At 36.6% G+C, this 12,654-nt stretch overlaps 1 protein-coding gene across 7 annotated transcripts in view; it reads right to left on the bottom strand.

Annotated features, from left to right (window-relative positions):
• The window catches only part of LOC107691647 (casein kinase I-like), a 23,856-nt gene extending 16,459 nt beyond the window's left edge, over positions 1-7,397 (bottom strand). For 2 of the 7 annotated variants that reach the window (XM_016490428.1, XM_016490432.1), the window contains exons 1-3: positions 7,148-7,392; positions 4,034-4,766; positions 1,238-1,307 (exon numbers count right to left, since the gene is read on the bottom strand). In XM_016490428.1, coding sequence (XP_016345914.1) covers positions 1,238-1,307; positions 4,034-4,282 — 319 coding nt within the window. In that variant the 5' untranslated portion in view covers positions 4,283-4,766; positions 7,148-7,392. Of the gene's footprint in view, positions 1-1,237; positions 1,308-4,033; positions 4,767-6,728; positions 6,817-6,986; positions 7,068-7,087 lie in introns of those variants that run through there. The other 5 variants (XM_016490418.1, XM_016490383.1, XM_016490410.1 and 2 more) reach the window with 5 other exon arrangements.
• Positions 7,398-12,654: the final 5,257 nt, after the last annotated feature.

The following is a 12,654-nucleotide window of genomic DNA, read 5'->3' as shown; positions in this document are numbered from 1 at the left end:
TTTAAAGGGGTCATATGATGCTGCTAAAAAGAACATTATTTTGTGTATTTGGTGTAATGAAATGTGTTTATGCGGTTTAAGGTTAAAAAAAACATTATTTTCCACATACTGTACATTATTGTTTCTCCTCTATGCCCCGCCTTTCTGAAACGCATCGATTTTTACAAAGCTCATCGGTCTGAAAAATATTGTGAGGGATGTGATTGGCCGAATTCTTCAAGCGTGTGACAGAAATGTTACGTCCCTTACCATATTGTGATGCCTGCAGCAACCACATGTGGCGACTCCGGGCTGGACTCCGCTTCGTCCACGGTGAAAGCCGATCCTGCGATCGACAGCGCAAAGTTGATGTATTCCCTCAGCAACCAGCACGGATCAGCTCCAGGCATGACGAAGCAGATATCGTCCTCTTTTGGAAGGCCAAACAAAGTAGTTTCACTTTCACAACGAAACACACAGCGCCTTCCCGACATGGCGGCGGCAACAACAATACTACAGCGAGAATAAATGTTATGCCTTCTTTCTTTGCGTGAACATTTGGGCGGCGTTATGCAAATCTTCCCACATCGTGACGTAGATATGTGGGGGCGTGTTAGAACGAGCCATTTTAGGTAGGTGTGGCTTAACTTTTATAAAGAATATCTCTTTGGATTTGAGACTTTAGTCTTTGCAACTTTACAGATCTTCTTTATGCACCAAGAGCTTGGAACACTCCAAAGAGAAAGGAAAAATTGAAATCGCATTATATGACCCCTTTAATGCTGGGAACAGAGATCTCTGGCTCAACAGCAGCAAAAGATGAACGCTTCAACCAGCAACTGTAGGCTTTATTTCATCTGAGCCTTAATAGGCATTCTTTGACTGACTGTTGAAATAAGCTATAGGTTAACCTTTCACATCTCTGAATATAACTTAGCCTCTTCCTGTCCTTTAAGTCTTATCAAAAGTTGTCTGAAAAGAACACACCAAGTAGAGCAATCGATGCACAGAAACCACAGCTTATGCTGATTACATTCGTCATCTGTGCTGAAAAGAGGATGTGGACAGGATGGGCTAAAAGCAACTCACAATTGTAAATAGGATGATACATCAAAAAATCAAAAAATGGCCCCAAACTGTGGTCTGAATATGCTAAATATTCTAATATGCCAAACAGAAAGTTTTAAAATAATGTGTGGTGGATAATATGAGAAAAATAGACAGAAGATAAAAGACAGAAGTACAGCTTATTGCTTACCTGAGTTACCCAACTGTTTGTAAAACCTGTACTCGAGATGGAGCTGGGGTGCTCTGGATTTGATTGGCTCCTATAAAAGAGCAAAATTAACATAATTAGTTTTGGTGACCTTCTTAAGTAGCAATAAGAATCCAGTTATTAACGTTGCTTCAGCATAAAAGCAGTAAAACATAGATGGATAACTTGACATGGTACAAATTCTGTGCAAATATATTGCTGTGAATCCTCATATTTACGCAAACATTCAGTGGCCAAGATAACTAATACGTGACTTCTATCATTAGGATATTGCTAGGCATGGAAGACTCCGGTTATGCGATCAATATGAGGTGGTCCATTTAGCTGAATGCTGGTTTTTACATAAATAATGTAAGTGAGAGAATGTGTGCGAGTGCGTTCAGTTAAGTGCAGGATCCAGGGTTGAGTCATCTGTGGCACCAACAGCTCTGAACATGCGGAGGAAAGCGCTACTAAGCAGGAGGCAGAATGTAAGAGCCAAATAAGTATATAAATAAATAAAAACAAACAGACTGCATAAAAACCACAGGATGTATTAAATACCCAGCAGTGGAGAGTGAGGAGTACAACAGGTTTACTCTTTCAGCATGCATTTCCAGCATGAGTTTACACTGATAACGTCAAATCAGAGCAACATCAAGATACCCTCTATTTAGTACCAGTAATTGGGTAATGCAGCCTTAATGCAGCTTCTCCAGAGAGGATATTTGTCTTGTTTAACAGAGTCAGAATGAAGAGCTGAAATCAGTGTTGTAGCATCTCTATGATGCTGTTTTCAACAGACCCAAACATCAATTGCTTCACTCTTATCACCAAATGTGTCGCTACATTTTATGTAAGTGTGATTAAGGATCTCTGTAAAGGTGAGAGACCAAGGAGCTTAACGGCATAAAAGTGACAATGTCTCACTTACATGATCACACATTTCTTTTAAAGCAGAACAGTTGGCAACATGTTAAAAGTAATGAGGAGAGAAGTGAATTTGAGACTTCTGTAATACTAAAATGTCCCTAGATAATATTCTAATCACTAACTCATCTTTCCCTGTGTATTTTTGGATATGCAGGCTTGAAACCAAATCCAATTAAAATATTGATATGGAAGAACAGTTTTTAAATTGTTTTGCATGGCTTGCACAGCAACTAACCACAAAAACGTGGAAGTTTTTCTAACCAAGAAGGTAAGACACCATTTCCACAATATGACATTGACCAATCATAAAACAAATATTTACACTACTATTCAAAAGGTTGGGATCTGTAAGATTTTATACGGTTTTTAAAAGAAATCTCATATGCTTACCAAGGCTACACTATTTGATCAAAAAAAGTAAAAAAATAAAATTGTGAAATATTATTGACAACTTAATATATATATTTTTTATTTTAACATATACATAGCGTTCAATACACATTTTACTACATTGAAGTCCTCAGATTTCCCCTAAAAATAACTGCAGAAAATATGATGAAGTCTAAAGATCACATTTGGGCCTGCAAATCACTGATCAGATGTGTTTAGGAAAGGAGAAATACATCTTGCAGCATAAAAGTATGTCATAAAAGTAAAAGTAGGTAACAAAAAAAAAAGAGAGAAAAAAAGTGAGTCACAGGATTCCTGTTCAGCACATTGTTTTTGCATGCATATTTGAACTTTCATACACTTTCATACACACAGATAAACTGCTATTGCATGGAAATATGCATTTTATCTCGAAAAGACAATCTTTCGTTCATTAAGAGTATATTCCACACCACAGGTTAGGAAATAATTGTGTTGTGAAGAAAATATACAGTGGGTACGGAAAGTATTCAGACCCAGAGTGGCCCGACGGAAGCCTCTCCTCAGTGCAAGACACATGAATTCTTTCAAGTTTGTTTTTAAGCGACACTCTCTGTTGTTAAATTTTTAACAACAGAGAAAATTTGCGGCCAAGTACAGGGATATCCTGGACGAAAACCGTCTCCAGAGTGCTGTGATATTTCAGTTTTTCTTTTTTAATAAATCTGCAAAAATGTCAACGATTCTGTGTTTTTCTGTCAATATGGGGTGCTGTGTGTACATTAATGAGGAAAAAAAATTAACTTAAATGATTTTAGCAAATGGCTGCAATATAACAAAGAGTGAAAAATTTAAGGGGGTCTGAATACTTTCCGTACCCACTGTATATACATATATTGATGTTCAGCATATAGGTTTTATAAGTTATATCTGTGGAATCTGTAGAATAAAAGGTACAAGTAATTACATGGTAATGAGTGAGTGTAAAAAGATTTTTCTTCCAAATGGAACTGGGTGAACAAAAGCGAACACAAGCACTGCATATTAATCTAATGTGGTTTAGATGTTATAAACTACTGTGTGTTTATTTTGTAACCCAAAGGTTGCAGGTTCCGGCAGGGATTGTAGGTGGGGGGATGTGAATGACCAGTGCTCTCTTCCACCTTCAATACCACGAGAGACCCTTGAGCAAGGTACCGAACCCCCAACTGCTCCCCGGGTACCACAGCAAAAATGGCTGCCCACTGCTCCGGGTGTGTGTTCTCGGTGTGTGTGTGTGTGCGTGTGTGTTCACTACTCACTGCTGTGTGTGTGCACTTGGATGGGTTAAATGCAGAGCACAAATTCCAAGTATGGGACACCACACTTGGCTACACGTCACATCACTTTTTTTTAATGTTTAACAGCACGCATGTACACTACAAGCAGCAGTTGAATGTCAGTGTGCATTAACTTCTAATATAAACATAATATCAACTGTTTTTGTGAGGAACTTACCAGTTTAATGGCCACATATTCATTGGTGTAAAGATTTTTCCCAAGTCGAAGCTCGCCAAAGTTCCCGCAGCCAATCTTCTTTCCCACTCGGAAGTTAGGGCCAACCATAAGCACCCCAGAGTTGGACCCAGAGCCTCGGCTGCCCCCATGCCCTGTCCTGCTCCCACCAGTCTTAGACATTCTCTTTCCTTCCTCCGCCTCTCCTTTTCCTCCTCCTCCTCCTCCTCCTCCTCTTTTATCAAAATCCATAAGCTTGTGATACCCCGGCCTCTCCACGATTACTCCACTGCCATAAAATCACAGAGCCACCAAAACAACTAACAACAGGGGCACGGGGAATGGGATGGAGGAGAAGAATTTAGAGAGAAAGAGAGTGGAGGGAATGGCTTATCCACAACACGGCTCTACACATATGGATTAAATGAGACATTAACTGCTTTTATAGACAGGGAAGGTATAGCAGACAATCCAAGGGCGATACAACTCAGGACGAAGACATCATATGGAAATCTTCCTTAAATCCAACCATAGAGGAGCACATTCCTTGGGAGAAGGACAGATGTACACGACCCTAGCTGGTAAAAGTGAGGCGGTGTCTGGCATCGGTTTCCATCCTTTGCGTCCCCTCCAGGTGGTTTTGCAGAGATGTGTCAGGCATTCCTTGAGTCCAAGTATCAAAGTTTGCGTTGAGAGGAAACAGGCAGAACATCAGCTGCTTATCACTTAAGAATATCTGGGGCAGAGAAAAGGCACAATTAGCACTAAATAGACTGCTTAGAAGTACACACAGAGAACTGCACTGGCACATGTTCTACTATGGTGGTGAGGAACAAACATTGTACTTCTCATTTAAAGGGACAGTTCAGTCAAAAATAACAAATTCTCTCATTAAGAAAGTCAGCCAGGTAGGGTTGCAAAGGGGTGGAAAATTTGCAGAAACTTTCCAAAAGTTTTGGAAATTTTCCGAATGATTAGGAAATGTTCCACCTTTTTGCAACCCCTACATACAGGTTTGGAAAGAAATATCATTCCGGGGTGAAATATCCCATTAATATATTAATGATTTAAAAGACACCTTAACAACTCTTAAATAGAAATATATTGAAAGAAACCCCCAAAAATAACCTACATTTTTTTTATGTCAGGGGCCAGGGCTAAATAATAAAGCTTTCTTGTGTTACCAATTACAACTTCTAAATCTAGTACAGCTACTAACACGGCAGCTTTTAACACTCTGTGGTAAGACATTGAATTTCAACATTTATACATAACCAATATACAAGTCCTTCTTAAACACAATTTGCTTTGTTTTAAAGCCTCAATCTCTTGTAAGACCTCAAATTAAACAGAACACATACAATAAAAGTGCAGGGAGAAAACTGCCTCTATGAAACTCATAAGTCTGAACATTTGAGAGACACGAAACTGGAGACCATCTCCCTACAGGAAATGTTATCTAGCGTTTCTGACTTCCAGCTCTAAAAATACATCCCTCAGGAGCTCGAGATGAGGCCTGAGGTCATGTGAAGACGAGCCCAGCTGGAGTCATCTTGGATAGAGTGTCTTGGTTGTGTTGTTATTGGAGGGAGGCACCTCACCAGATGTTACAGATGATGCCATTCATGGTTTAATTTTCCCTTTGATAGACATACAAAACTAGCCACTTCACCTGTATTATCTTATAGCTGTATACTACTGACATATAGATACTAATCTGACACACTCATCTCTGACCATTACATCTTGATTGTACCACTGAAAACCATTTGATACCATTAATACACTTTCAGCAAAGCTGCTTTGAAAGAATATGTATTGTGAAATGCACTATACAAATAAAAAAAAATTTAACAACAGAGAGTGTCGCTTAAAAACAAACTTGAAAGAATTCATGCCCAGTAAACATATTAACATTAAAATAGATAAGACAGAACGATAAAGACAGGCAGACAGACAGACAGACAGATAGATATATCTCCTTGTCAAGCACATATTCATTGCTTATGGTGATATAAAAACGTCTAAATGACTTTCCAACAAAATGTTCCTTGTAATCCATTCAGCATGAATTCACTGAAATAATGCATCTTAATATCAAGAGCTGTCAATTTAACTATTGACATGTTACATCTTATGACAAAGAAAGAAAACTGGTGTCTTTACATCAAAACATTTTAAGATGCACAAAATTTGATATCAATCTAAAAAAACAATGTTTTTACTTTCTGCCTGTGGACTTGTAGCATTAATTCCACTTCCAATAACAAGGTATAAGTATCATAAACTATGATTAAATGTTATCAAATCTATAAAGTTAACCATCCAGCTAAGACTATAATCCATCGTCTCATGTCGGATCAGGCCTGATCTACATGCATCTACAACAAAACTGTTTTACAACGCCAACAAATGTGATATAAGGCCTGCACCGTGGCCTTTCCTCTAGATTCAGAAGCTTGTCTAATCTATGACCGATTCTTAGTACGCTCGAGAAATAAAAACGCGCTACACTGTCAGATATTTATTTCGAAACGATATCTAAAAGGCTACTTGCGGAAAATAAACTAGACAAATGTGCCTGCTAGCCTAATTCAGCTCGCCACCAAAGTATGAGAAAGAAACTTGAGTTGCTAAGATGAACTCCGAACATATTTTGGTACATTGTGTTCCCTTTGTAAAAGTACATTATACGAACGTAAAGACAGCAAAGAAGAGACGTTCTTGTGAATCCTCGACTGCTGAAGAGCTAATGTTGTCAGTTAGCCACTGAGTTGCCAACTAAGCAGCAGAAATGAGTGAACACGGCTAACGCGCTAACTAGCCCAAACAAGCTAACGATATGTGGCCTGCGCTTCAGCGAGCTAACGAGAGTTACTAAACCCGCATAACAACACCGCGGGGTTATGGAAAATAAAAGACAGCTTGTTATTGTCTACAACCACATTATACATACGTCAAAGCAATATTTGTTGACAAGCACGGAGATTTTGTTGCCAGCCATTAACCGGGCAACTCCTTAATCCCAAACAATCGAAATTGGTTTAAATTACGTACACGGAATTTCCCATAAATCGTGCAAGGAGGAAGACGTATCAACAGATTAGACACTTTTACCTAGATCTCTGTATTATAAATCGATGACAGTTCCCATTTTGTCGGTTTCAATGCTCATTCCTTGAAGCCATTATCATTTTTTCTCCCTCTTCGCTAATGTCTCTTTAAGCCTCTCCGTACGGCTGGCGCGTTTCCTCCGCTGTCGTCGATCACATTACCAGGGCTAAGTGGCAAATCTTGCGTAGTTGGGTTTGTAGAATACCAGGTCATAAAATTCCGCGCTCTTCGGAAAAAAATAATGCGCAGTTTCATTCAACGTAAAACAACGTGAGAAACTGAACCGGATGACGTAGAAACTGGTGTAGACCAATTTTACAATACTGAAAATGTTTGTACTGTACGTTGGTATTAAGCACAATATTTTCATGTCCCCAGTATTGTCTTAGTATACTGGATAAAATACTGAACTCACTCAAATTATGTTAGTTTGCAGGGGGGTTAACCCTATGGTGTTTTTCAATCATTTTAGACCGGAAAAAAATGTTTTGAAAATTTAAAAATCGCTACTTCATCGGAATGGTAGCAAAAAAAATAAAAAATCGAATATTCGTTGATTCGATAAAGCTAAATGGTCGTAAAAAAAAAAAGTCACTTTGTTCGTGGTCAAAAATGACTGTCATTGGAAATGAATGGGAAATACACAAAAATACGAAATTACAGAGAATTGTTTTTGTGTGTACAATCTACAAATCATTCAGATGCCGAAAAAAGTGCACAGCAATGAAGGGGTGACGCTCTAAAATATCAAGAGTGCAAAATAGGCACACTGTAGGTTTGACTGTAGTAAAATTAATGCAAAAACTGACATTTCAAACACAAAATCTAAACCTTTACAAAAAAGTTGCCTTTGAGAATGTCTAAATATCCAAATCCACAACTTAATAAACAATATGTATTTATTTCTAAAAATTTTCAATGGGAAAAAATGATCACAATTATTGCATAAATATTAATAATTAGTATCATGAAATTCTCTTGAAATACTAAATAAAAAAGAACAAATATTATTGAACTAAATTGATTTGAATGAAAATAACAAAAGTTACATTTCACGTGTTCGGTCATTTCTATTTTGAATAAATGCTGTTCTTTTTTTACTTTTTATTTATTAAAGAATCCTGAAAAAAGTATCACAGTTTCCAAAAAAAAAGCAGCACAACTATTTCCAACATTGATAATAAATCAGCATATTAGAATGATTTCTGAAGGATCACATGACACTGAAGACTGGAGTAATGGCTGCTGAAAATTCAGCTTTGCATCACAGGAATAAATAATATTTGAAAGTATATTAAAATAGAAAAGCGTTCTTTTAAATTGTAGTAATATTTCACAGTATTGCTGTTTCTTCTGTATTTTTGATCAGCTTTTTGATGCAGCTTTATAAGAAAATTCTTTAAAAAGCATTAAAAATCTTGATCCCAAGCTTTTGAATGGCAGTGTGTATATAGCCTATAGGCTTATATAGTATGCCTACATAACAATAATTAGTCATTAGCCTACATTTAATAATCACAGTTGGTAGGTGACAAGATGTTTTGTATGAATTGTGAATACATATATAGATGTATTGAGATGCTTGTTTTTACAGGTGATTTGTCAATTAGATGACCTTTTCATTAAAACCTGAAATTTTGAGGGATTTTTATCGCTTAATCTATCTCATGGCTAATCAGCTGATAAAACAAAGCCACAGCTTGGGTCATTTGTTCATGGCATGCAAGCTCCTGTCTCTCTTCCTGTCTGTTTCTACTCAAACCTCAACGGTCACATTTCAGTTCACTTTTCAAACATGTGCTTTCTGAAATTTATTTTGCTGCTGTTGATTCCATCACATACAAGTGGTAAGTCTCAAAAAATGTATATGTAGTAAACTCTTTTTTACTCAGATGTATTTGGAGAGCTACACGTCTATCATTACTTCTTTTAGGTGGCTGTCAGCCCAGCATCAGTGTGAGCGGAGAACCAAGTGTTTACTCCAGTCAAAACTTTACCATGGACCATCAAACTATGTAAAACTGATGAAAGAAGAACAAATTAAGCATAGTCTAGACTCTAGAGTCTTCGAATAACAGTGTCAATCTCTCTATAGACGTTCACAGTGCAAATAAGAATCATTCAGGAATATATAGCTGCCAAACAGAGACGCCTGGTTCAAAGAGCATGGTTTATGTAACAGTGGAAGGTAAGGATATTCAATTTTGAACATTTTATAACTTGAGAAATTGTGTGTGTGTGTGTGTGTGTGTGTGTGATTCAGACTGTTTTTTTCTTCAACGTACATATCAGAATACTTACCAACTGCAAATACAACATCAGCCTAGACTAATACCACATACAAAGGCCTCACACCATCAAGTAAGTTTCTCCATTAACTCATTTAATATATCAAAAGTTTAAATATCTGAGACCTAATCCATCATATACAGAATTTGGAGTATTGAAATAAATCATTAAAGTAGCATTTACTTTAAAGGGAAAGTTCACACAAAAATGAAAATTTGCTGACAGTTTACTCACCCTCATGTCATCCAAAATGTAGATGAGTTTGTTTCTTCATCGGACCAGAATTTGGAGAAAAAACTTTACCATGGACCATCAAACTATGTAAAACTGATGAAAGAAGAACAAATTAAGCATAGTCTAGACTCTAGAGTCTTCGAATAACAGTGTCAATCTCTCTATAGACGTTCACAGTGCAAATAAGAATCATTCAGGAATATATAGCTGCCAAACAGAGACGCCTGGTTCAAAGAGCATGGTTTATGTAACAGTGGAAGGTAAGGATATTCAATTTTGAACATTTTATAACTTGAGAAATTGTGTGTGTGTGTGTGTGTGTGATTCAGACTGTTTTTTTCTTCAACTTACATATCAGAATACTTACCAACTGCAAATACAACATCAGCCTAGACTAATACCACATACAAAGGCCTCACACCATCAAGTAAGTTTCTCCATTAACTCATTTAATATATCAAAAGTTTAAATATCTGAGACCTAATCCATCATATACAGAATTTGGAGTATTGAAATAAATCATTAAAGTAGCATTTACTTTAAAGGGAAAGTTCACACAAAAATGAAAATTTGCTGACAGTTTACTCACCCTCATGTCATCCAAAATGTAGATGAGTTTGTTTCTTCATCGGACCAGAATTTGGAGAAAATTAGCATTACATCACTTGGTCACCAATGGATCCTCTGCAGTGAATGCATCATTAAGGCGTTTTACTTTTAACTGTCGCTTCATGGCCAAAATATGAGACGTTTTCACTGAAGAAAGCAATATTATGGATAGAGGACTCGTTTGAATGGATAGTTTGTCTTAATGATGGATTTGTTTCTTACACAGCTTTTCACTTCACAAGACATTAACTGATGGACTGGAGTTGTGTGGATTATAGTGATTTTTGTGTTTTTATCAGCTGTTTGGACTCGTGGTAAGTCTCAAAAGATGCATATGTAGTAAACTCTTTTTTACTCAGATGTATTTGGAGAGCTACACGTCTATCATTACTTCTTTTAGGTGGCTGTCAGCCCAGCATCAGTGTGAGCGGAGAACCAAGTGTTTACTCCAGTCAAAACTTTACCATGGACCATCAAACTATGTAAAACTGATGAAAGAAGAACAAATTAAGCATAGTCTAGACTCTAGAGTCTTCGAATAACAGTGTCAATCTCTCTATAGACGTTCACAGTGCAAATAAGAATCATTCAGGAATATATAGCTGCCAAACAGAGACGCCTGGTTCAAAGAGCATGGTTTATGTAACAGTGGAAGGTAAGGATATTCAATTTTGAACATTTTATAACTTGAGAAATTGTGTGTGTGTGTGTGTGTGTGATTCAGACTGTTTTTTTCTTCAACTTACATATCAGAATACTTACCAACTGCAAATACAACATCAGCCTAGACTAATACCACATACAAAGGCCTCACACCATCAAGTAAGTTTCTCCATTAACTCATTTAATATATCAAAAGTTTAAATATCTGAGACCTAATCCATCATATACAGAATTTGGAGTATTGAAATAAATCATTAAAGTAGCATTTACTTTAAAGGGAAAGTTCACACAAAAATGAAAATTTGCTGACAGTTTACTCACCCTCATGTCATCCAAAATGTAGATGAGTTTGTTTCTTCATCGGACCAGAATTTGGAGAAAATTAGCATTACATCACTTGGTCACCAATGGATCCTCTGCAGTGAATGCATCATTAAGGCGTTTTACTTTTAACTGTCGCTTCATGGCCAAAATATGAGACGTTTTCACTGAAGAAAGCAATATTATGGATAGAGGACTCGTTTGAATGGATAGTTTGTCTTAATGATGGATTTGTTTCTTACACAGCTTTTCACTTCACAAGACATTAACTGATGGACTGGAGTTGTGTGGATTATAGTGATTTTTGTGTTTTTATCAGCTGTTTGGACTCTCATTCTGACGGCACCCATAGGTGAGCAAGTGATGTATGCTAAATTTATCCAATTCTGATCCGATGAATAATCAAAGTCATCTACATGTATTTTTCTGCAAATTTTCATTTGTGGGTGAACTATTTCTTTAATGTTGATTTATTGGATTGTCCAGGAATGCAATGGTACAAAGCAATTTGCAGGATGACCCAAATATAACTTTTGTTGACAATTTTAATACAATATCATTTAATTCTTCTATTGTCTTGCTAAGACATTGCTCCGACCTATGAGACATATAACAACCATTAGAAAAATATTGTGAATTACACTACAACATATTAAAGTTTTTATATGTTCCCAAAGTGAATTACAACAGAAAAATAATTTAATTGAATATTGATAAAAAAGTTAAAAAGTTCTGCAACAGTTGTCTTTGATAATTTCAATAATATCTCACGTAGTTTATAAAATCTGTGTTATTTTGCTACTGAATGAACTCTGTGAATCTTAGAGCTACAACTTTATTTCTAGTGCGTTTCACAAATAAATCTCCATTGTCTTGTAACTGAATGTGTGTGTGTGTGTGTGCTTCTGTCTTCATAAGGGGTCTTGGAACCAGTGCTGATATGGTACATGCTGTTCAAGACAGGGGTTCTTGTCATCGGATCATTAACTGCAGCACTGATATTTGTCTGCCAGAAGCACTGAAAAACGACCTGAATTTCTGTCACCTAAATTAAAAACTATGCTTCAAATAAATCATGTTCTCCATGCATCTTCTCTTGCATGATGTTATACAGAATTCAATATTCTTTCTTGGGCTGAATCTGTAAATGTCATATGGACGCTACACTCTAAAAAATGCTGGGATGTTTCAACCCAACCTTGGGTCTAACATGGATTAAAATACTGGGAAATAAATGTAATTAAAAAAATGATTGTTCTTAAGTCTAATGTCAGGTGCTCTTGTGGATCTTGACCTTATTTCTGGACTAGTTTGTGACTTCTGTACAGTTACAGATGATGATGATGTATATTAACAATGCTTTTTTCACAGCTACAGCTTTGTGTATTTGATCA

The sequence above is a fragment of the Sinocyclocheilus anshuiensis genome, unplaced genomic scaffold, assembly GCF_001515605.1.
Source record: "Sinocyclocheilus anshuiensis isolate Anshui unplaced genomic scaffold, SAMN03320099.WGS_v1.1 scaffold842, whole genome shotgun sequence".
Classification (NCBI taxonomy): domain Eukaryota; kingdom Metazoa; phylum Chordata; class Actinopteri; order Cypriniformes; family Cyprinidae; genus Sinocyclocheilus; species Sinocyclocheilus anshuiensis.
Note: the sequence above shows the minus strand (reverse complement) of the source record. Positions and strands in the feature narration are given on the sequence as shown.